We start from the raw sequence: 24,437 nt of genomic DNA, 5'->3' as shown, positions 1-24,437 counted from the left end.
TTCACAGGAATAGCTTCAGAGGTTCTTAGCTACCAATGCTAAAACTTCACTTTTAGATAAACACAAGCAAAAAATCTGGAATTTTCTTGCCATCATACTTCAGATTCACTTTGCACAGTAGAAATTCTGATGTGATGGATCTTTACAGAAGAGTGATTTAGGCATCTTAATAAAAAAATCCTTAAAAATATATCTTCAATTCAACATTCAGTTTATTTTCTAAAATAAAAACCTCATGCATAATTCTAATATACAGCATTTGATAAACAAAGATATGTATATAAATATTTTTTTCCTTTTAATAAAGATCCCTATCTACAGTCCAGATCCTGAATGGCAATCTGCCAAACCGTTTTTTAGGAAAACAGATTCCACTGAAGAAAATGTAGATCCATATTGTTTCAGGTACTGGAAAACAAGTGTACTTCAGAACTAAATAATGATCTCTTCAGGCACTTGCCATTTGGCTAACCCAAGCTTAAGAGTTTCATTATTTATAAAAAGCAACAAAATTGCAGTCTTTACAGCCTTCTTAGCTAATTTCCACATGAAAAAGGTGCAAATCTAGACATTTACATCAGCCATCTTGCTAAGAGAAAATGCCGTATTTCTTCTCCAATTCTTCAACAGAAGCATCTTTTAATCCCATGTGGTTCAAATGATTGAATAATACCTGTGTAACTGAAAAAGAAAATTCCAACATGAATTCTTATTTTTGTAATTCACATTCTTAAAGTAAGTTAGTCCAATTCTTTCCTTGGTGAGAGTAAGGGGCATATAGATTTTAGAGGTGAAATACCAATACGTTTTTGAACTACTGGGAGGATGAACACAAGTTCAGAAAGCAGAACTCTCACTTTGTTTCAATGCCGAGGAGCTGCCTAGCAACACTTCCTTAAACAAGTGTATAATCCAGGCAACAGAGAGCTTTTAGTTTCTTTACCAACTCGACACTATTCCACTACATGCAGAAGACAAACGTTAATGCCAATAGCAGATAAAGCTCAAGTCAGGAAAAGGCATGAATGCCATTCATAGAAAGCATTGCACTTCAGTTAAGTCAAGTTATTTTATTTTAAGGAGATTCACATTTCAGAATTTTTTAAGTATATGGTAATTAGTGAAACTCAGCTGTAGATAGTGAATTTAAATTTACATGGACCCAGAGAAATGTTTTTTTAAGTTTCACTATTACATAGTCTGGTGCACTAAATAAAGAAAAAGTTTGAGACAAAACCCACTTTTAGAAACCATGAATTCAAGCCCATGTCAACACAAATTGCAAACTAACATGACTGATGCCTCCAGAACAGGACAGACAACTAGGGTAAGTGCTTTAGAGATTCTGTTCTCATTCTTTTGCCAACAGAAAAGTCAGGATTGGCCAAGAAATAGTTGTAAATTGTGGAAACTGTATAATCTGGATACCTTGGATCTCAGATGTAGGATTTCATACAAATTCATAAATTTGTAGTATTACCAGCTACAAACTGACAAGATGGCAAAGCTTATTTTATCAGAATAAAATGCAGTGGTATTACTGATTAAAATAAGAAGATTTAGCTGTAGTTTTCCAGTCTAAACAATAAATAAAGAGTCAAAGGATTAAGAAAAATTACATGACATTCTTATTAACTTCTAAAACAATAAAAAGCTAGACAACTAAAATGATTATTACATAGAATAAAAAAGAGTAACGCTAAGTTTTACATATTTTGCCAGATTCTACAGTATCACAAAGACACTACCAGATTACTTACTTTTTTTTTCTGAACCTGACATGAACATTACTGCCATATCAAATCTTTTTAATTCAGAGAGCCTCTGGAGGATTTCAAGGATGAGTGATGGCTCCTCTTTCCTGAAGAAGATTATTAAAAATATAAAAATAACCACTGTTGATTAGAAATATTCAGTAGCTGCAAGCAATATTGAAGAATTCAGGAACAAGAAATTAAAGGACAAATAAAATTCCCCTTTCATATTCGCTATCTTTGTCTTTCATCTGTCCATTCACATGGCAGAAAGTCAATATCCAGAAACCTTTATGTAGGTATTATTGTTCTACTGAGCAAGAGTGAAGAAATACAAAAACCTAGACTGATGCAAACTGGCTGCTGGTCATGTACAGAATACCTACTACATGGTTTAAAGCTTACACCTGGCTATAACATCATGATTTTTATAAGTATCACATAGTGTGAAAGGAAGCAGCACCTGTGGCCTTAGGAAGTTCATTGAAAAATGTGAGCAAATTACAGCTGCCTTAATTTTCATCCATACAGAAAATTCCTAGATTGTGTTCATTTTACATTTTTTTGGTCAACAGTAAAAAGGCACTGCCTTTGTTACAAATACTAACAAATAGTATTTTTCTTTCATTATTTCACTTTTTTTTGGAGGGAGACAGGACTCTTACCTTACAGCAAACAATTTCAGCTTCCTAGCCCTTTTATGTTGTATCACCAAACACAGGACTGTACCTCTAAGACAGTATTTTTCACCCATTTGATGGATATTTTACTTTTTAAGGAAACCAAGGGAAAGGCAAACATTGATTTATGCTTGCTTATCTCCCTAAGACAACACCGAAAAACATCAAGTGTGTGCTTCTCAGACAGTGTAATTCAGAAAAGCAGTACAGTGCCTCTGACAGACAAAATGAACTTTAGGACTCAAATGGTAGCATGGATAGAAATTTCAAAAATAACTTGTCAGGTCCTGTCTTATCAGAACCTCAGTCTCCAATACACATTTGCTACAGGCAACTGGAAAATGCTAGCAGATAATTAAGTCTGAATGCATCATAGTAAGCGTGGCATAAAACCAAAACCCTCTGAATTTCTCAGCTTTAGAAAGTTAAAATAGAGGACAATGGGCAATTCTATGTGCTCTCAGAATACACACGCAATAATATGAACAAAAGTTATTTCATACAAATTAATGCAAGTTTCTGGTGCTCTTTAGCAAAGCACAATTCAACAACACTCAGTAAAAGTATTTTTTTCACTTCTTTTTTACCTGGTTTCTCATTATGAGTTTTCACTTCTTAAGAAGCAACTACAAAGTAATTCCAATTATTTCATTATGTTCGTGTAATGCTGTGTGCTGGAAACAATTTTGTAAGCCCAAGGCTGGGCCTAGAGAGAAAATAAACTCCCAAACACAAAACAAGAAAACAACCTCTCTCCACTACAAAACCACCAAACATTTAAAAACAGCAATAAGCAATGTAAAACAAAGGAGGAGTTAAACTTACTCAATATAGAAGTCATGTAGAATTTTCAGGATCTGGTAAAACAAGTCTGGATCTAAGGACTTCTGAAACAGCTTTGCATAAAGCGAGGGCTCTATTTGCTATAGAAAAGTTTTAAAAGTTAATTTTAGACAAAAAAATACAACTTTTCATGAGAATTACATGTGCATTTTTAGAAGGTCATGGACAATGCTGAAGTGCATGAAAGCAAAAAAATCAAATCACAGAATTTAATATGAAACAACTATTTTTGCTTGTTTGCTTGGGTTTTTTTACTAATGGTAATTTCTAACTTAAAAAAATGTTAAGTGATTTTTTTTTTCAAAATATATGTGAGTAAAAGTACACATTAAGCAGATTGTTGTTTCAATCATTTGCTCATTTGAAATATGTTGCTATGTCTAATTACCCTAGAAGCACTCATTAGAAAATTATAATTTAATAGTTACTAATGTAAAGTCTTTAAAAAAGGGCCTATATTTGAAAAAAATGCAGAGACTGTAAAGCAAATAAAAAGGCACAAAAGAAGAAAAACTCAAAAGTGCATCAGATTGCTTATTGCTATGTGAACACAATTAAGTAAAGGGATTATTGTATACTTGAGGCACTCTAAACATATCTATCCCTTCCACCTAAGGGTACTGTTTCTTCAACTGATGTTGAAGAAATTGTCCAAACACTGTTGATACTCTATGTTTCATACCTTCAGGTAAAAGTACATGTTTTCAGGGCAGTCTTTCAACTTTCTGAAGTCAGATTCAAGCTGGAAAGAATTTGCAGGAATGGGAGGAACTGGAGAAGCAGACATAAATGACCTTCTGATTTCTTTTTCTCTCTGTTGGCTTGCATGAGAAGATGGATGCAATGTTGATGAAATTCTTTTCACATTTACAGGCAGCCTGCAAAGGTATTTTGAAACATATAATCAAATCAACTTTTGAGGAAATTCTACAGTGAGACATAATTGGAGATCCTTCTATTCAATAAAAGCTAAAATACTGAAAACTTTTTAGAAAAGATTGTGTTTTAGTTTAAGCAGATATTTTAAAATTCCTTTTCTTCACCTTTTCTAAAAAAAAGAACCACATCTGCAAATACTTAAGTTTACTCAGCCTCTACCTTTTTTCTGGAAATAATTGCATTTTATAGAAGTTTCTCCCATATATACCTGCCAAAACCAAGAAAATCATATTTTCTGTAATTTCATAATGCAAAGCAGTAACAATGTCAAATGGATAAACTAGTTTCAACACTGATTTCAGCAGAACTATTTTTTGTCCTATAATTTCTCATTTGAGTCCATTGATTTTTTAGAAATTAAGAAATGGCTAAGAATATACTTTTTTCTTCAACTCTTCACAATAAATCCATCTAACTGAGCTAGAAAGGTGTGTGGGGCCAGTGCTTCTCACAGAAGTTCCTTGATAAGGATTCTTTGTATCAACAGAATGAGGCAGTGCTGATGCAGTGGACAATGAATTCTAAGACTGAGCAAGGATAAAGCTTCTGTACTTCAGCCCAGTTTCAGCAAGACAGACTTCAGTTTGCCTAACTAACAGCATGACTTAGAAACTGAGCATATCTGAAGCTACCACCTGCCTCAGCAGAGGAAAGGGTGGTGACACTCATCTGCTCCCCTTCTCTCACATAACTGGGGTATAAAGAATGCTTGAACTCTGTTCAAAATATCTTCTAGAAACAGCAGATAAAAGTTGTAAAAACAGCTAGGGAAGATGGAGTACCCAAGCGAGAAAGAGTACAGCATGCAGAAAAATATGAATGCCTTTATATTTGCAATGTAATTCTGAGTTTTCCATCTGACACTAAATGGACCATATTTGTCTGAACCACTGAGTGGTCAAAAAGGTAAATGTGCAAGAACTGCATATTTACTTCAACACTGCTTTTTCAATTCAGATTCTCCAAAATGCCTTCAATACCTCACCACATGTAGACATCTGGAAAGTAAGATTATATTTCAACTACATTTACCTTTCCAAAAGAGGATGAGAATTATTATACTTACTGTGATAGTGATGTATCACTGATTTCTTCTATTTTCAAGTGCTTTGCTTTTGGAATATCAACTGTAGTCAACAGATCATCCTGATCTAGAGCTTCTGTTGCTTCAACACTCACTGAATTCCTCCAGTTATTGACTAAAGTAGTGCTGGGCAAGTCACCATCTGATGTATCATCATCATCAACTTCCTCAATCTCTATTCTTCGCAGTGGCTTCTAAACAGAGCACAGAGCTCATGTCACATGTGGACTCAATACAAGTGTTTAAACAGACTCCATACACAGCTGTGTGTAACTTAAAATAATTGTGTGACAACCAGTTACCTCTGCAGTGGTGCACAGAGAAGACACTTTGCATAAAGGTAAATGGCAAAACCAGGAAACCATAAAAATCTACATGAAGCCTGATATGATAATTTTATTGCTTTACCCTCATAAACCAGTATATCCTTATGGATCTCCATATGCAGTCTGTTTTCCCAGTAATAATTAAAAATGTATATTGTTTCACACTAAGGTTGAATAGGCAAGATCTATCATATACTTTGTCCCAGTACGTGGTACAGCTTTGTGACTTAGCAAAACAAAAAAAATCCAACAACACAGGCCCACAACTTAAAAATTTTCATCTAATAAATATCTGTAACTCAACCCTGCTGACTGACCAAATTACATACATCCCATGGTAATTAATTCCACCATGTGCTAAAATGCTTCATGAACCCCATTATTTTTGACCATCACCTAGTACCACCATCACAAGTCTTAGAAAAAGAGCTCTCATCACTTCTTACTTTAGAACTACATTCCTGAACATGAACATAGTATGTATTGCTCTAGAAATACTGATGCAAATGCACATGCTTAAACACACTCAACAACTTAGACTTCTAGGAAATGGCAGTACTAAAAGCAGAGATGTTTCAGCTATACTTTTTCTACCTTAACAAAATAACAAGAGGAATACAACCAATCTACCATCTTCATTTAATTTAGCAGCTGAAATGAACACTTAATAAATATAACTGCCTATAGCATTTCAGCTACTTCATTTAGGTTTAAAGAAATAATTTTTCTAGTTGTAGAGAGGACATAGTACTCCTCTCTCCCAAAGGATCAAAATAATCACACACTTTCTATTAAAACTATCCATCTGAATTACATTACTTATGAGGGTAAACAAAGGTTTTCAAATAGAATGTGTGCATACATGTACAAAGTACAAGCACTCTTTGTATTTACACAACTCATTGCTGAATGTATAAAGATTAAATGTACTAAAAGAGGAAGCCTAATACATAAAGAAACCTGGTATTACATTTTTTCATCTATAACTCATTCATCTGACTATAACCACTGATAAATCATAGTCTAAATACATTGCTTATTGAAAACCAATATCCAGCTGTCCTGCAGTTTACATGGATGAAAATGCACACTCAAAGCTCCTTGGAAAGCAGCCCTAGGTGACAGCAGCATATGGCACAAGGAGGCAACTTCTCTTAAAACCACTATGGCTGCTGTAAAAACTGTAAACAGCAGTAGAAATGAAGGACAGTTTACCCAGAGGTTCTCATCTTTCTCTCATTTACTCTCAACTGCAATGTCACCTATGGGCACAAGCCAGGGGTTTGGGGCTGCCTGCCTACTCCACATTATAAATGTATGCATACACCATGTTTGCTGAGGGTGGTACTGCAGGCTGAATGCTTACCTCACCACTGCTGTGAACATCAGCATTTCCATGCTGATGAAAAATATCAAAAGAGCAAATTTATGTATTTTTGGCTTTCCACAAGCAAGGCTATCTATCAAGGGTTAGTCTACAATATAGAAAGCAGATTTTAACTCCAAACTCTACTTTTCCCACCATTATAGAAAGCAATAAATACAACAACTTACTGTTGATTTAATCTGTAATGGATTATCAATCATTTTCACTATATTTTTGATTTCTGTTTCTTTTATCAATACTGCAGGATATTCTTGGTGAGTCTGCTGCTCTTTCTCAGCTAATTCCTGAAAAAAATGCCAAGTTGTCCAAAAGATCAGGTGTTTCATGAGTAAATACAAGATATGTTGAAAAATAATGTAATAAAGAATAAAAATCTTATAGTACTATAGCCTTACAAAAAACTCCTTAACAAACAAAACCCCACTATACTGAAATAAGCATACATACATTTCTTATTTTCGTGAGTTCGTTTATTGCTTGTTTATTTCCAGGTTCCAGCTTCAGAACAGCTTCAAAATCTGAGTGAAAAACAACATAGAAACTGTAGATATTTCAAGTTACAATGTACACCTGGTAGATTTTTAACCTTCTATTTTCCTTTCATAGCTCCAAAAATAATTAAAGGCAGGTAAGTGACAGAACGGCCAGGGTTGGAAGGGACCAGCCACCAGTGGGTCAGAGGGTCCAACCTCCCTGCTCAAGCAGGGCCATCCTGGAGTGCAATGCACAGGATGGCATTCAGACAGTTCTTGAGTATCTCCACTGAGGGAGACTCCATAACCTCTCTGGGCAATCTGCTCCAGTGCTTGATCATCTGCACAGTAAGAATTTTTTTCTCATATTCGAGTACAACTCCCCATGCATCAGTTTCTGCCTGTTGCCTCTTGTCCTATTGCTTGGAACCACTGAGCAGAGCCTGGCTCCATCCTTTTGACACCTTCCCTTCAGATAGACATTGGTGAGGTCATCCCTCAGTCATCTCTTCTCCAGACTGAACAGGCACAGCTCCCTCAGCCTTTCCTCATAAGAGAGATGCTCCCTTCCCCTGATCATCTTTGTCACCCTCTGTGGGACCCACTCCAGGAGCTCCATGTCTCTCTTGCACTGAGGAGCCCAGAACTGGGCACAGCACTCCAGATGTGCCTCAGCAGGGCTGAGTGGAGGGACAGGATCACCTCCCTGGACCTGCTGGCAATGCTCTTCCTAATGCAGCCCAGGATTCCATTGGCCTTCTGGCCACAAGGGCACTGCTGGCTCATGGACAGCTTGGTGTCCACCAGGTCCTTCTCCCAGCAGGTCAGCCTCAGTCTGTGCTGGTGCAGGGGTTGTCCTTCCCCAGGTGCAGGACCCTACATTTGCCTTTTGGATTTCTGAAGGTACCTCTCTGCCCATCCCTCCAATCTCTCAAGGTCCTTCTGGAAGCCTCACAGCACCCTGGGGTATCAGATGCTCTTCCAAGCTTTGTATCATCACTTAACTTGCTGAGGAGGCATCTGCCCCTTCATCAAGTCACTGATGAACAAGTTAAACCACAATGGGCTCAGTACTGATCCCTGACAGACACCACTAGTGACAGGCCTCCAACTAGACCCTGTGTCACTGATTAAGACCCTCCAGGATCTGCTGTTCAGTCAGTTCTCAATATACTTCACTGTCCCCTTATAAGTCATCCTAATGCCTACATAATTTCCTACTTTTAAATCAACTTTCCAAACTATTTCTTACCACTTATCATAAACAGCAACAACTGTAATTTCACACAAAACTGTCTTCCCATTATGTGGGCACCAATACAAGAGTTTTTACACATATTCAGTGAAATTCAAGAGAAACCACTTCATTCTTAACTTCTGCAATGACAATCTCAGTAAGTTAGAACAAAAAAAGAGCAGGATGTCCTTATACTGATCTCTTACCTACCACATTTAGGCTAGCTCAAAATCATACCTTGAATAGCTTCCTTTAGCTTCCCAAGAGCAACTCTGGCAGCTCCTCTTCTGGCAAAAGCTTTAGAATAGGAAGCATCTAAGTGCAGAGCTTGTGTGCAGTCATCTTCTGCCTCTTTGTACCTCAGCAAAAGAGTAGCACAAAATTAACAATCAGTTTCAAGAGGCAGTTTCAATTGAGATGATGATAGAACAGCCCAAACCAATTAAAATATAAAGGTAGATCTTCATTACCTCCATACATAAACATATCACTGAGCAAAAATGTGAATTAAAAAAAACTTGCATAAAATATGGTTTCTTAGGACCTTGAAATTTAAGCTGTATCTTTTGGTATCTCAAAACAGAGTGCTGACTCTTTTTAGCATTACAAAAATTCACATCCTCTGTAAAGATAAAAAACCACATTAAAGCTTATCAGAGCAGAGTCCACTTTAAAAATTCAACAACAGCCTTAAAATCCAAGTTAGAACCATGGCTTTGTACTTCTGAAAACCAGAAATACCATTACAAACAAAGAAAACATACCAGAGAGGAGAAGCAAGTATGCATGAGAATAAATTTCTCTACATTTGGAATTCTGTGACTTGTCCTTAACTATTTCAGAGTGAGAACTCAGAATATCCTTGCATTAATGTCATTTGCTTCATTTTAAGATTAAATTTCCTCATCCCCTTTATATTGTTACATTAGATCACGATTCCACTATGTGCTTAATAAAATACTTTCATTCATCCCTCTTCTCCATGTTCAAACTATCATTAAATTTATGCAAATTAATTTTTATTTGCTGTTCTCGTCAGCACTAGCAGTTTGTAAGAATACCAATGGGCTTTTGTTGCATTTTATGTTTGGTCCTCTTTGAAATGTAAAGACTCGTGATACGGGATTCATCACAGGGAAACCATTTTCTTGCTTGGTCATTCAATTAAAGTATTGCTTCCTCTGAATCTCACAGAAGATTATTTGCATTCTGATGTCCTTTAAATTACAAGTGTTGTGTCAGAAATACTATCTATGCAACTCATCCTGATTTGAGATTAATCTACTGTCTCTAAACATTCTCAGTCATGTCACGTTAAAACAGATGACCAACATAGCCCTCTGCTCTTCATGCTACCAGCTTACATGTTTTAAATTACCACACCATCACAGAGTCAAACAAAGTTCACACCTAAAAATTGGCCATATGGAACTTACCTAATTTGCTGGAAAGCATGAATTTCCATAGTTTCTGGGTTATTTGGATAAAACTTAATTTAAAATAAACAAGCAACACATACATGCCTCTATCAGTGAAGTTAAAAAAAAACATTTTTACATTTTAAAATGCAAAAATTTCCAGAAAAAGCTCTTATTCATTCCCTCCAAAGTCAGAAGTTATAATTCACTTATTTTTACAGAGCAATGTTTAGTAGTGGACTGGGTTTCATAGTCAAACACAAAGCTTTGGACAGTTCCTTCCAGAAAGGTGAATATCTGGATTTTGCACACATAAAAGAATGAAAATTGAACTTCAGAAACCATTATTTCACACTGGTGCTATTTTATTCTCTCAGAACTTGCTTCCTACAAATTGCATTGAGATCACACATACAGATTTGTTCCCTCTCCTTTATGCTTTAAATTTGATTTATTCTATACTGAATCCTAAAAAAAAAAATGAGGAGGAGTGACAATAACTCGAGTGAAAATCTGCTGGATCATTATTCCTCCTGATTTACAACAAACAATACAGCATGTGCAATTCCACTTACTTCTCAATCTTTAGGTAGGCCATGGCTCTGTTAGCTGGCAGTAGTGCATTGGTGCCATCTGCTGCGATACCGCGGGTGTAACATTCTATTGCAGCCTCATACTTTCCCTCTTTGAAATAACCGTTACCCTGGAATATTTAGGTCCGAACAAAAAAAAAAAAAAAAACAGCATTGTAAAAATTCAGTGCAATTAACTTTTTGTTATCCTTTTTTTGCAGAGTGACAACATTATGAAGATGAATTGCAAAGAACACCCACATCAGGGCAGACAGTTACAGCGTATTACTTGTAAGTCTACGACTTATTTAGCTTTATGCTTGATGTGCAGGATAACCTACCCTGTACCTCATGAATTTAAACACAAACTGAACATTTACAATTCCCCTTTCAATATGATTTTATGACTTCACAAATTCATATTTATCCTGCTCCATAAAACTTATCCTTAAATATTACTTGGGTCCAAATGTTGTTGTTGTTTTCTAATCAATGCTCCATACAAGAAAATTACATTCCTTTTTTGTTTGTTTCTGGGGAACTAACATTACCTTTTGCTTCTCAATACTGATTTGAAGCTGCACATCTCTGCTACTACTCTACTGACAAAAAACCAGAAAGGCCACAGTTCAGACTTGATCCATGTCACCAGGAACAAGCCCGCAGTGAGTCAGCTCTGCTGCCAATGAACTATTGCATTGGACTGAAATTTCTCTTCTGAGATCTAGTCAGACTCTTGCTCCTTAATGCATACCTTCATTCTTATCTGACTAATTACTTATCACCACCAGTATAGCAAACCTGAATAATGATAACAAGTTAGGAGTTACATAGCTAGGTAAGTGAGCAGAATTATGGTTTAGTTGGTAATGCTATTTATTTATTGAAAGAGTGGTGAGAGGGAGAAATCAATAAACCAACTGTGAGTCAAGACTATGCATCCAGAGATACATTTTTATTGTCATTGTTGCCTGCACCCCCAAAGTCCTTTTTATAACTACTATTCATCATGTAATCAGAGGTTTGAAAACAAGAAATAGTCCACAACTCCCCTTGGACAAGCAAGCATCAAGAAACTTATAATAATGGAGAAATGGAATCTTTGTAAAGTGCAGTTTAAGTTCTACTTGTCTTACTGTGTATTTGAAATTTTGCATATACAATCTGGGTTGTAAAAGCTACCTTTTATAAGTACTCCTCTAGACAAATCCAAACAGAGCTCACTGTCCCACTCACCTTCCTAGAGGGAAAATGGGAAACACTTGAAGCAACATCAAGGGCATTCCATATATGAAGTTCAAGGTGGTGCCAAGTTTAATTTATACCTTTGCATAACTAAAAGCAGCATAACTAACAGTAAAACAGCACCCTTTTCTTTGCTAGGTTTCTCCTGTTCCACCAGAACCTGTGACCTACCAGATCTTTTTCTGCAATTGCCTTCTGCTTGAGCTGCTGGTCTTCAATGCGCTGCTTCTCTTCATCTGTTAATCCTGTTCTGACTGCATCTTCAAACTCTTTCTGTTCTGATTTTTCTTTCAATGACAGAGCCTGTAAAAACATAATTTTTCCCTTCAGTAAGTATTTTCCCACATAAACATTTTCAGAACATAAATTACAATAATTTCTAAACTTTTAGGATAAGAAAATCAGCAAAGCTTTTTAACAGAAGTGCCTGTGTTGTAAATTAAATACAAATTGAAGAGACAATTTAAAAACAATTTGTTTCTTGAAAATGTATTTCTTTGAGGGACTGCAAGTCAGAATAATGTTTTGTAAATTAGAAGTATGTAACTTATGAAGCACAGCGTGAAATGACTCATGGAACCTTTCTATACAGTCCAATTCACATATCATTTATTTCTTCAATTACTGGAGGCTTTGCACCTTCATTCTGAAAATAAATTTTTCAAGCACCGTCAAAAACACAGTTGAAGAGGTCTATGTAAATTCATACAGAAGTGACAGGTGAGCTAATAGTTCCAAAGGTCATAATAATTAACATTCTCCCTATCATGAAAAGAATCTAACTTGCACTACAAGTATTTTGTTCTGTTCTTAGAACAACTTTCTGGTTTGGGTGACCACAGCAATCAGTGGACTACAAGCAGGCTAGCAATGCAGTTTTATGGCCAAGAGAACACAGAAGTTCTCTCATGTGCTGTGCTTCCTTATACCAAAATACTAGGCATGACTGAAAAAAGCATTAACATAGGAATGTAGAAAATTGGGAGAAAAATAAAAAATAAACCAACCAACCCACCAAAACCCAACCAACAACAAAAAGTCCAAAAAGACACCAGATGGTGCACACATGCAGTCTTAGTCTGGGATCCAATAGTACACTGATATTTGCATATGTGTGAGTTTCTCCAAAAGAAACACCATTAAGATTTTGACCTCAGTGAACTTCAGGTGCCAGAAAATGCATCTTTATTGAGAATTTATTGAATCAGTTCTTGTTACAAAAATTGACACATATAATATGAACAGGGTGTATTAATTTATGTTAGTATCTATTAATCTTTTTACCTGATCAATTTTCTTCAGTTCATTTTTTGCTTCAAAATTGTTTGCATCCAGCTCCAAAACTTTTTCATAATCTATCAGAAGACCAGAAAAATATGTTTCAGGTAGGAAGCACAGACCAGTAAGCAGAGCATTCTTTTGAGATAAACCTGTTTTGTAATTACCCAAGAAGTCTGAGATATTTCAAGTAATACATCATTCTAGAACAGTTAAAGCTGAATTATTCAAGAACTACTAACATCTACTGCTATAATTTGGACTTGCTACTTGAATTTTACGTTGCCAGAAGAATATGCAACATGATATTTCTTTGTTTCTAGGAAATGAAAATTAAATTCCTACACTAAAGAAACAGATCACACAAGTTGGTACGTATTTTAAGAAAAGAATTTTAAAAAAGACCCACCTTCTTTAGCACCTTGAAGATTTTTCAAAGCAAAGCGAGCCGCCCCTCTTCTCGCATAAGCCTTTACGTAATTTTTATCTAAAGCAAGTGCTAAATTGCAGTCAGATTCCGCAACAGAAAACCTATCAAAAAAATGAATGAGTAGTTTGGACACATCTAGGTTATAAACCCCAAAATTTCAGCAGTTCATCTTACTCTGAGCCTCACCAGGTTCTTGATAAGATGGGAATCTTACATGCTTCAGAAGGGGCACAAACCAAGTACTCACACGTTTCTTGATTCTGAATACATTAACAGCAGTAAAGAATCTCTACTGCCACAGGAAGAATAACCAACTCCTCTTTCTTCACCCAAAACAAATCAAAGCCTTAGAAACAGAGCTCACTGGATGTGAAAGGCAATTTAACTTTCTCTTCCTCTTTTTTCTTGAAGTCTTACACTGTTAACACAGAAGATGGTGAACTGCTAGTGTGCAAGCCAAGGAAAAATTGATGAGGGAGACTACCAGACTGCTTCTCCTGGTGATTCCTATTTTACTTTGAAACTGGAAGGCAGGTTGCAACAACACAGCATGATGCATAAATCAAGAATTAAAACTAGACCAAAAATCTGAATGTAGTGTTTCAAGTACAAAAATAGCACAGATTTAACAATGCAAGTCTTACTTTTTCATTCTATAAAAAGCTGATGCTCTGTTTGTGGGCAATACTGGATTGTACGGATCAGAATGCATCCCTCTAGTATAGCATTTTATAGCTTCATCAAAGTTTCCTTGTTTAAAGTATTTATTACCCTGTGAATAGAAAAGAACAAGTTTTTCAGCATTTTTCAGAATTTTCAGCAAGTTACGGTATATTGGCAGCTACAATGCTAATTAAAAACCCTAAAAATACAAAGTATTCTAGAAATGCTTAAATATTTTTGTTCAACATTCCTCACAAAATACTGCTTTACTATGAAATATGCTAATATATTCTAAGTGCACCATATTAAATGATTTTCAAGATATATTCTCTAACAGAGGTCTATAAAATATTCATTTTCAGTATCTCTAGGTCATTTCCAGAAACGTGCAACAAACATATACATAGCTACTTAAATTACCGAAAAAGGTTTTTTTAAGTTTTCAGTAACTAGGTTTGGCATCTTTGCTTTCCAAGTCAACATTTTCATTTCTGCCTCCTCTGGGACACAACTTTTACCTCACACGCACCTTCAAGGACCTCACTGCAGCCAAGACAATAATGGCCAAAGATACTAGATTTCTATAGTTTATAGATTACTATATATCTATAATTCTATAACCTTTTCCTTCTCTGCAAGAGCCTTTTCAGCATCTACATGAATTCCATCTTCTTCAGAGTCTGATTCTGGAGATACAGAATCATGAGTACTATCTTCTTTATCAAGTTCTTCAAGTATTTTATCCTGGAATCAGAAACAAAAAACCAAAATGTTGTCTTCATTATAATTTAACAGTGCAAAATAATACAAGTAAGATTTTATTAATGCGTCCTCCAATACTGACAGTTGTGCTTAGTCTTCCATTCTACTATAATTATGACCTTTTAATAGGCTTATTGTTAAAACAGGTTTTTTTTCCCCTTAAACTAAAATTCAATCTGCTAGATGAAAGCACAGTCAATAAAAAAACCAAATATTTATGAATATTCCAAATATTAAATTTGTAATCTTTTTGGGAGAAAGCTACCCTATGTTCATACAGTACCCAGCACACTAAGATACTGACTAGTGGACTGATTCTCAGCACTGGAACAAAATCTTATTTAACACAGAATCAACTGGGGACAAGACTCTTGCAACAAAGCAAATCTTAAGACTTACCACATCAAGTTTTCCCCATGCTTCATAATCATACGACTTGATCTTGTTTTTCTTGTTTTCCTCAGAGGTTATCTTTGAAGGGACTTTATTTTTGCTTTTCTTCTTTTTCTTAAAAGCCTTGTTTCGAATTGGTGGCAAATTCTAAATAGAATTAAGTAATTTATTATAAAACAGATGCGTGGAAATCACTTGCACTGAAGAATCTACAACACCTGTACCTAGACAGAATATCTATCTAGTGGCTAGTTTTATTTTAGAAATCCATCTAGCAAGCTGTTCTCATGAGCTCTACAAAACCACTAAGAATTACAAGCATAAATCTTTAAACACTTAATAGTAAATATTACATGTATGATATAAAACCGAGTTTTAGAAGACAACTGTCTTCAGAGTATCACTAAAGAATCACTTCAATACACTAAATGTCAGCAGTAAATTACCAATACTGATGCTGCAAACAGAAATATTCTCATAGATCTACCCAGAACTGATAAAAAATTTACTGGCCTTATCACCTTCAGGTGCTACTGGCCCACAGCTCTGGTGGTGGTGCAGTTTACAGAGGAATCTGTAGTTTACTTCAGGTGAAGAACACATGGATTAGTTTATGCCTTCTATTCAGATATTTTAAGTAAAAAAATGTAATTTTGCTAATGCAAAACATTATTATTATAAACACAGTATGAATAGCCGAGTTGACACTGGTCTTGTGTTTTCTTACCTCTTCTGGGACCCCACTCTGTTTCCTGAGTTCAGAATCCACTTCTTTAATATCTTTTTCCCAGCTCTCCAATTCTCTCATAAAATCCTGCAGCTCTTCAGCATTTTGCTTCACTTGCATCTGCAGCTCTATCGCTTTACTTGGTGCACTCATCATAACCTGCCAAAATTCAAGGAAAAAAGCCTTCTAAAAAGAAGTTGGAAGTATGTAGTGAAGGAAACTAGCTACTTCAAAATTAACAAGTCTGACTTACATGCCAGTCAGACTTTCCAACAGCATAGTAGGAACATTAAACATTAAGAGACTAATGAGAAAACACAGTTGAAATGTCTTTGAAAAAATGAAGGGAAGCCATATTATTCAGATAAAACAAACAGCAATTCACGTTTTCCTAACTAAATATAAGGTAAAGCACCCAACAAGTCAATGGTAATCCTGAAACTGCAAGCAAGTCCCTACAACACTGTTTAATAATTATTAACACTTGATTGTCTTCAGAGATTTTATTGTCTCAATTTTGTTGTCTTAAGTGAAAGAAGTTTTATTATCACAAAAATATCAAGTCACAATTAACAAGTAACCTTAAAAATTTTGGTTACAATTCAGAAAAAAAAAGAAACCCCACACGTGTACAGTTTGTAGCACAAAAATCAGAAAGGATGAGGCAAGCATGCTTTGAAAACAGTCATGATTAAGTAACTCATAATAAGCTAAATACAAAATTAGACAAAGAGTTATGAATGGTTGCTAACTATAACCTCTTGATGGCAAGCTTCAGGATCTGTTAAAGCCTCATGGAAATATAAATAAGCTATTTGTAGAGATACTACACAGAAAACTTTTAAGGAAGAAAAAGATCAACGCTATTTAACATGCTTTATTTAACGTTATTTTTCACACCTGTGCAATAACCTAATAGCACAACAATATAAAAATTTATGAGCCAAAAAAAGCTAACAATTTCTGTGGTACAACGTGCCATCCATAATTACAGACAAGGGTCTCAAAGAGATGGAAAAACCCACTACATGATTACTAGTGAACTAATGCTACCAAAGCAGCAATGTTTTCACATGCTTAGGAATAAACAGCTGAGTAGATGCCCTGCTGCAGCAGTTTCTCCCTAGCTCAGGCACAGGTGGTGACATAATTATCCTGAACAATGTATTAGGTCTATTTGAAACATAACAGAAATAAACTTTCATTGAAGCCAATAGCTTTCATCACGTTTCCAGTCAATCAGCTTACTATATTTTTATCCACCTTCAACTGTTGTCCCATGCCGAATTACCACTGTAATACTCAATCTGTTAATTTCGTGCAACTTGGGCAGGGACACATCAAATATTCCATACAGCTTAGCATTTCCAGGCAGGCAGAACAAGATACTTAAAAATATGCAAAAAATACCTTGTAATCTATTGACCTTTTCTTTTTCCTATGTCTGACTAAAACAATATTCTCACGCAGGCGAAAACCTAACATGAAGTCTGGCTGTTTATTCCCTGCCACTCTAAAGCATCCGGCTAAAGTGTACGAAGTCAAATTGCTCCGTTACCAACTAGCCGCACACAACTTAGCGACGACTTTAACGCACGCACTGACAGCAGCCTCTGCGGCGCAGCCCTTAAACCTTCAGGGCACTTTTATTCGACTCTCAACTGAGAGCTGAGCACTCCCAACACCCGAAGGCTGCTGCTCCCAGCGTCTCCCCTGGAGCGGCCGCACCACGCCGGCGGCCCGGCCGGCAGCACGGGCCGGCCCTAGAGCGGGTCCCGAGGCCGCGCCGCAGGAGGCCCCGAGGCAGAGCAGCCCCTGCAAGCCCCAGCACCGCCTCTGCACCACCCGCAAGCTACAAGCCAGGCCTTGACTCCATCAGGGTGTGCTCCCCACGCCTCGCCTCGCCACCCCGCGCGGCCAAGCCGCCCGTGGACCACAGGGGTGGGGATGCGGCTGCGGGACGGCTCCGCCCGATCACCGCAAGCCGCGCTCGCCCCTTCCCGCCCTGGCCTCACCTGCGCCGCGCCGCGGCTCCTCCCGCGCTGCCCAGCCCGCTCCCAGGCTGCCGCGCGGCCCCCGCGCCAGGAGCCAACTGCGCCTGCGTGCGCGGCCCCCCACCCACGTGCCGGGAGCACGGCCGGCGATTGGCGCGGCTCCGGGCCCCGCGGCCCCGGTAGGCGCGGACCCGCGCGGCCGGACATGGGGCACGGGGAGGCGGATTCGCCGCCGGCGGCAGAGAAGAAAGGGGCGGAGGAGGAGGAGGATGATTTCGGCTACCGGCTCTTCCCGGACCGGAATAAGAAGCCGCAGAGCTTCCTGGTCCGCAGCCTCTTCACCTTCCACAACAAGTGCCAGCTGATGCTGAGGCTCACCCTGGAAACGAGTAAGCGCTCCCCGTCCTCCCGCGGGCCCGGCCGCGGCGCAGGAGAGGTGCCAGGCGGAGGCCGGGGCGCCCGCGGCCGCCAGCGGCGGTGACCTTGTGCCGCGGGTCCCGCGGAGGGCCGTGCCCTCCTGCCGCAGCACCCCCGCGGCCGCCGGACTGGGCCCGAGCCGGTGGCGGGGTGCGGCTGCTGATTTAGGAGCACGCTGATTTCGGTTAAGATAAAATACAATTTCGAAAGTGGCAGAGAGAGGCTTTTTTTCTTATAAGAAGGTTCTCCTGTACTTCTTTTTTTTTTCCTGAGAAATTGAGATGATTTGTCAATATCTGTGCCCCTTGCACTGTTTGATGTGGACTGTGCGTGTTGACAGCAAACAACGATGGTCACTATAGGCCGCTCTGTTTATGTTTATTAGTAATAAAATATTGTCAGGAGCGACTTGATTCCTGAACAGCTTTTACTCTGTATTCTGGGCTACATCAAAAGCACCATGGCCATACATCAAGGGAGGTCATTCTCCCCCTCTGGTCTGCTCTCCTGTAGTACTCCACCTGTAGTACTGCAGCCAGGTCTGGTGCCCTCGGCATAAGAAGAAGATGGAACTGTTGGAGTGAGTCTAGAAAGGGCTGGCAAGTTGGTAAAGGGGCTGGAGCACCTCCCCTACAAAGACAGGCTGAGAAAGTTGGGGTTGTTCAGCCTGCAGAAGAGAAGGCTGCATGGAAACCTCAGAGCAACCTTCCAGTGTCTGAAGGGGCTTATGTGGAAGCCAGACAGAGACTCCTCATCAGGAATTGCAGTGATAGGATAAGGAATAACGAGTTCAAACTGTAACAGGGCAAATTTAGGCTAGATACACAGAAGAAATTTTTTACTGTGAGGGTGGTGAGGCACTGGGACAGTTGCCCAGAGCAGCTGTGGTTGCACCATCTGGGCGTGTTCCAAGGCCCAGTTAGATGGGGCTCTGAGGAGCCTGGTCGAGTGGAACGTGTCCTTGCCCAAGGCAGGGGGATTGGAGCTTTTTTATCTCTAAGTTCCCTTCCAACTCAAACTGTTCTATGATTCTATATCACATAGTCTGATCTGTAACAGATGCCAGTTGCATTGCAAGAGGATTAAATATTGCAAAGTATAAATTTGCGTGTATAGAGCTTTTCTTGATTTTTTTCCTTGACTGTCTATATTTTGTTTATAGATGATTTTCAAAACTTTTATCTAGAGAAATTGATTGCAGCAATGTTTTTCTAGATCCATATGCTCGACTTCTTCTTGAGGCTCTGAAGCAATCTGGTTGGTATGTAAACTAATTTGTCTTGTTCTATGTAGTAATGTCACTGTGATAAGTAGTGAGTGAAGTTTTTTAAGTTCTTTTCTGTGACTTTGTTTGTTTGGGCCTTTCAGCACTGTCTTCCATGACCGTCACTTTTCTTGTGAAAACTGTGATGGCTGTGTCGGTGGAGGTTTTGATGCTGCCACATCTCAGGTAGGTGCTGGACATAGTACTCTTTCAAAGGACTGCAATTTTTTAGTGTTTTGTGGCTAGGATTAAATCTACCCATACTGATACATGAGTTAATCGTGAAAACAAGAGAAATGGAAGATGTTCCATGGCATTGGAACTAGTACACTTCAGCATGATAAGGCTGTTAATGTTGAAAAACATCAATCCAAGGACCCTAAATGCTGCTTGTGGTGTGTCTCTTAGAAGTAAGGGAGGTGTTGAAACTTAGTGAAAAGACTACCTATATCTCTTGTTCTGCAGATTGTTCTGTGTCAGAACAACATTCGCCGACAGTCCCATATGAACCGGGTGGTCACACATGAATTGATTCATGCATTTGATCACTGCCGTGCACATGTTGACTGGTTTAAAAATGTCAAACACTTAGCTTGTTCAGAGGTAAGTTAAAGTGCTTCTAATTTTATCATTTTATTAATAATTGCTGGTTATTAGGGCTGCTTTGTGTTACATGGTCTGTTTCACACAATTAATTTGTTTTAATCCTGTTAATACATTTTGTCCTTTCTGTCAGGTCAACCTAAATAGTTTTGTTCAGAAAACAAATACTTAGTTTTCACAAATATTAGTAAGTTAATGTCATACAAAGTAGAATGTGATCACTGTGAGTGTAAGAAGTGGTTATTGACAAATAAGAGAGTTGTTAGAAGTGAAAACATATTCACATGGTAATCAAATGCTTATAGAATTCTTTTTATCCCATGCAAGTCATGATATGTTAGGTGATTATCACAGTAACCTTGGTTTTGTTTAGGTTTTTTTGATTAACAACAAACTTGTCTTTTCCTGTAACATTCATTTTTTGAGTAATTGTGGTCTTGCTGCTAGTACACTGTAGTTATGAATCCATCACCTTTGGATGAGGTTCTGAGTAAGCTGGTCTAGTGGAAGGTGTCCCTGCTCATGGCAGGGAGAAAAGAACTTGATGATCTTTAAGTCCCCTTACAACCCAAACCATTCTATGATTCTGTGGTTTCAGAGGACATTTGAGTATTAAGGGCCTTAACACTTGACACTTCAGGAGGTGAAATTAAATGGAGCACAGGCTGGGAGGGATTCCTCTTGTGTATGTGACACAGGTGTTGTGTTTATGAATCTGCATGCTTTTATTTGATTTCGGGTGTAACCCGTATCATTTTGTCACAGAAAAGTTTGTCACACGCTCAGCTTCACTCTTTCATTTCTGATTCTTCTATCTCCTTCCTGCCAAGTGCCACAGGGAGCCAGGGAATGTGAGCTGTGGTCAGTTTATAGCCCTTTGTCTCTGCTGCTCCTTCGTCCTTGCACTCTTTCCCTAGTCCAGCTTGAGGCCCTTCCCACGAAATACAGCCCTTCATGAGCTGCTTCAACATTAGTCTTTCCCTTGGGCTGCTGTTCTTCAAGACCTGCTCCACCCCGAGTTCTTTCCACAGCTTACAGTCTTCCAAGAATGGACTGCTCCATCATTGGTCCCCCAAGGCCCACAGTTCCTGACAGGAAATGTACTCCTGCATGGGCTCTCTGTGGGCTGCTGCTTTTTTCAGGGCATGTTTGTCTCTCGTGTCATGATGTCTTCCTTGGACTGCAGTGTGGATATCTGCTCTACTGTGTTCCTTCATGGACTGAAGGGAGACAACCTCTGTCTCCATGGTCCTCTCTGATGCCTGCAGCACCTCCTCCCCATCCCTCCTCAGTGTCTGTGTGGCTGTTTCCCTCACATTTTCATCACTCCTCTGTGTCATGGCTGACCTGCAGGTTTTTTAATCCTTTCTTGAATGCGTTGTCACAGAGATACAACCAGCACCAGTAATGGTGGGTCTGTTTTAAAATCAGTTAAAACAGTCTCTGACATAGGTTCAGCCACTTACACAGTCTCACAGAAGCCACCCTGGGAGGCCCCTCACTGCCAACATTTTGCCCTGTAAACTCAATACAATAATTTTTAATCATTAACGTCATATACCTTATTTTGTCATAAATATTTGATATACATATATATATGTATATCAAATATATATCATATATATATATGTATATAAAATATATACTTTATTAACTGTCACATACTAATTATTCAAGATTGTGCCTGTTCTTGCTCTTGTCAGGATTATTTGTTCATTTCAGGTCTTTTGATTACTTAATTTTATGGTATTTACTTTTTTTGTTGACAGCTTTTTTAATTCTTACTTTTTCATATTTTCCATGCATTTATTTTCACTCTGGTACTTAATTATAGGAAATCAGGATTTATTTACATTTCCTAACAGACTGTGTAGGGTATAAAATATTTAGCAGACAAAAGAAATTCTAGTGTAGAGGACAAGACAGTTAAGCTAAAGCATACATGCTCATTTAAGTGTAGGTTTTTGCAAAACAGATGAGTTACAGCTCTTCTGGTATTGCAGTCTTTGGAAGGTATCTGCCTTTCTTCCTGACTGCTGTAACAGATTCTGATATAGATTGAGGAGAATAATATTACTTCCCATGTTCTTCTAGCAGTTCATCTATATACATACATACATATAATCTCTACTGCTCATTTATTTATATTTTAGGGATGTGTGAGAGGTAGTTCCTGGAGAAACCTGAAGGTTGTTGTAGTTCACTGAGGCTGAGATGGATGTAAAGGGTATGGTAGTAACAGGTGCTTAAGAAGTTAAAGTGGCCTCGGGAATATCCCGAGTCTTCTGATAACCAACAGTCATCAGAAGTGTAGAAGAAAAATGTTTGTTACAATTTCTTGGACTTTGTATTTTCATGTGTTTCTCTGATCTTGTGATTTTTTATTTTTCTCAATAGATTCGAGCTGCTAATCTCAGTGGAGACTGTACTTTGATGAATGAAATAGCCAGGTTTAAATTTGGATTGAAAGGGCACCATCAGGTAAAAACTGCGGCTATTAAAATCTAATAATTTGTTATGTTACCTATTTGGTTTTAGACTTCTGAGCTTTCATAGCTAAAAACTTTAGAAAGAGAAATAGATGCCATAGAGTTGCTGTTTCCTCCTAACTAACACTTAATGGTCGATGTTAGGTTTTTTTCCCCACCTTGTTATTTTTATTGGAGTGAAATCCCTGAACATTTAGTCAGGTTTTAAAGCATTACCACTGACAATGGATGGCTAATAAAACCAAACAAAAAGCAGGGCTTGCAGGAAATGCAGTGGAAATACTTTATCCACTTTAAGTGGTTGACACTCTTAAAAAGTTATTGAAAACTGAAGGAAGCAAAATGAGAAGATTTCTAAATAATCATGTGCATTAAGTCTTGTGGGAATTATTTTTGTGAATAGTAATGAAGTCTACAGGTAGAGACCCAAGTAGTTGCTCATTTTAGAGTGGCAGTTAGGTTGTAGATGATGTTTGCATATTTTTTGGTCTTTTGGCAAACAAACTGTAAGAAAAAGTTACCATGAAGAGAAGAGAATCAAAATGAAGGCCAGTAGAGAAGTCATTCCATTGTTATACAGCATTTCAGTTTGTAAAGAACCTAACTGGTATTTGTGTCTGTTTCTTTCTGACTTTTTTTTGTGTCCAGGTCAAGCTTTAAAACACTTAATACCTACAAAAAATGCCAAATTGTATTTTAATTCCCATTCTAAAGAATGTCTTTTAATTATTTCACGGTTTATGTGTACATGGCAAACTAAAGCACATAGTTTACACAGGATGGAACTAAAATGTACTTTAGTGCTTACTACAGGCACCGTTTGGCTCTTCTTTCATACAAAATTGTTGCCTATATAATAGGAGTTAATACTTGACAAAATGTGGAAAAAGGTTACACTAATAATGACAGATTTTTTGTTTTCACTTTAGACTTGTGTACGAGACAGAGCAATTCGTTCCATTCTGGCTGTTAGAAAAGTTAGCAAAGAAACAGCAGAAAAAGCTGTGGATGAAGTTTTTGATGCCTGCTTCAATGATCTGGAACCTTTTGGAAGAATCCCACATAGCAAGGCAGATGCAAAACGTGCTTACAGAGACTTTCAGAACAGAGATCGCTATACTGCTAATTTGTAAGGGTGGGTGAGAAATTACATTAATGCCTGATTGTTCAATAACATCTGGAGTTACAGTCTATGCCCACAGTGCACGTGGAAAGGGCAAATCTATCAAGCGTATTAATTAATTTTTTAGACATTTTTTGTGAGCCATCTTCCATGGAAGTAAATGGGGTAAATGAACAAGACTAAAAATGGTGCTTGCTCACCTGTTATTCCAGAAAGATAATTTAGTATGCCAAATGACTCGTCAAATACAATGCAATGTGCTTTTTTCACTCTGACTGACTGGGACTTGGTTTCTGAAATTTTGTTGCCATTGAATAAATCTTTCCATTAAATCTT

The 24,437-nt window shown here is 37.9% G+C and overlaps 2 protein-coding genes across 2 annotated transcripts; one reads left to right on the top strand and one right to left on the bottom strand.

Moving 5' to 3' along the window:
- Positions 1-194: 194 nt before the first annotated feature.
- On the bottom strand, positions 195-18,412 carry RPAP3 (RNA polymerase II associated protein 3). Its single transcript, XM_054631623.2, has 17 exons — positions 18,227-18,412; positions 16,212-16,370; positions 15,491-15,631; positions 14,951-15,073; positions 14,311-14,438; positions 13,646-13,767; positions 13,243-13,313; positions 12,130-12,261; positions 10,717-10,844; positions 8,961-9,082; positions 7,461-7,531; positions 7,181-7,297; positions 5,283-5,494; positions 3,960-4,155; positions 3,260-3,357; positions 1,761-1,861; positions 195-681 (listed from the first exon to the last, which is right to left on the bottom strand). The coding sequence occupies exons 1-17, from the start codon at positions 18,410-18,412 to the stop codon at positions 590-592; spliced, it is 2,199 nt and encodes a 732-aa protein (XP_054487598.2). The 3' UTR covers positions 195-589.
- ATP23 (ATP23 metallopeptidase and ATP synthase assembly factor homolog) lies at positions 18,411-24,437 on the top strand. The gene is made up of 6 exons (XM_054631624.2): positions 18,411-18,594; positions 19,838-19,883; positions 19,991-20,072; positions 20,352-20,489; positions 22,887-22,970; positions 23,908-24,437. Exons 1-6 carry the CDS (start codon positions 18,411-18,413, stop codon positions 24,109-24,111), a joined length of 738 nt encoding a protein of 245 aa, XP_054487599.2. The 3' UTR covers positions 24,112-24,437.

The sequence above is a fragment of the Agelaius phoeniceus genome, chromosome 5 (assembly GCF_051311805.1).
Source record: "Agelaius phoeniceus isolate bAgePho1 chromosome 5, bAgePho1.hap1, whole genome shotgun sequence".
Classification (NCBI taxonomy): Eukaryota; Metazoa; Chordata; class Aves; order Passeriformes; family Icteridae; genus Agelaius; species Agelaius phoeniceus.
Note: the sequence above shows the minus strand (reverse complement) of the source record. Positions and strands in the feature narration are given on the sequence as shown.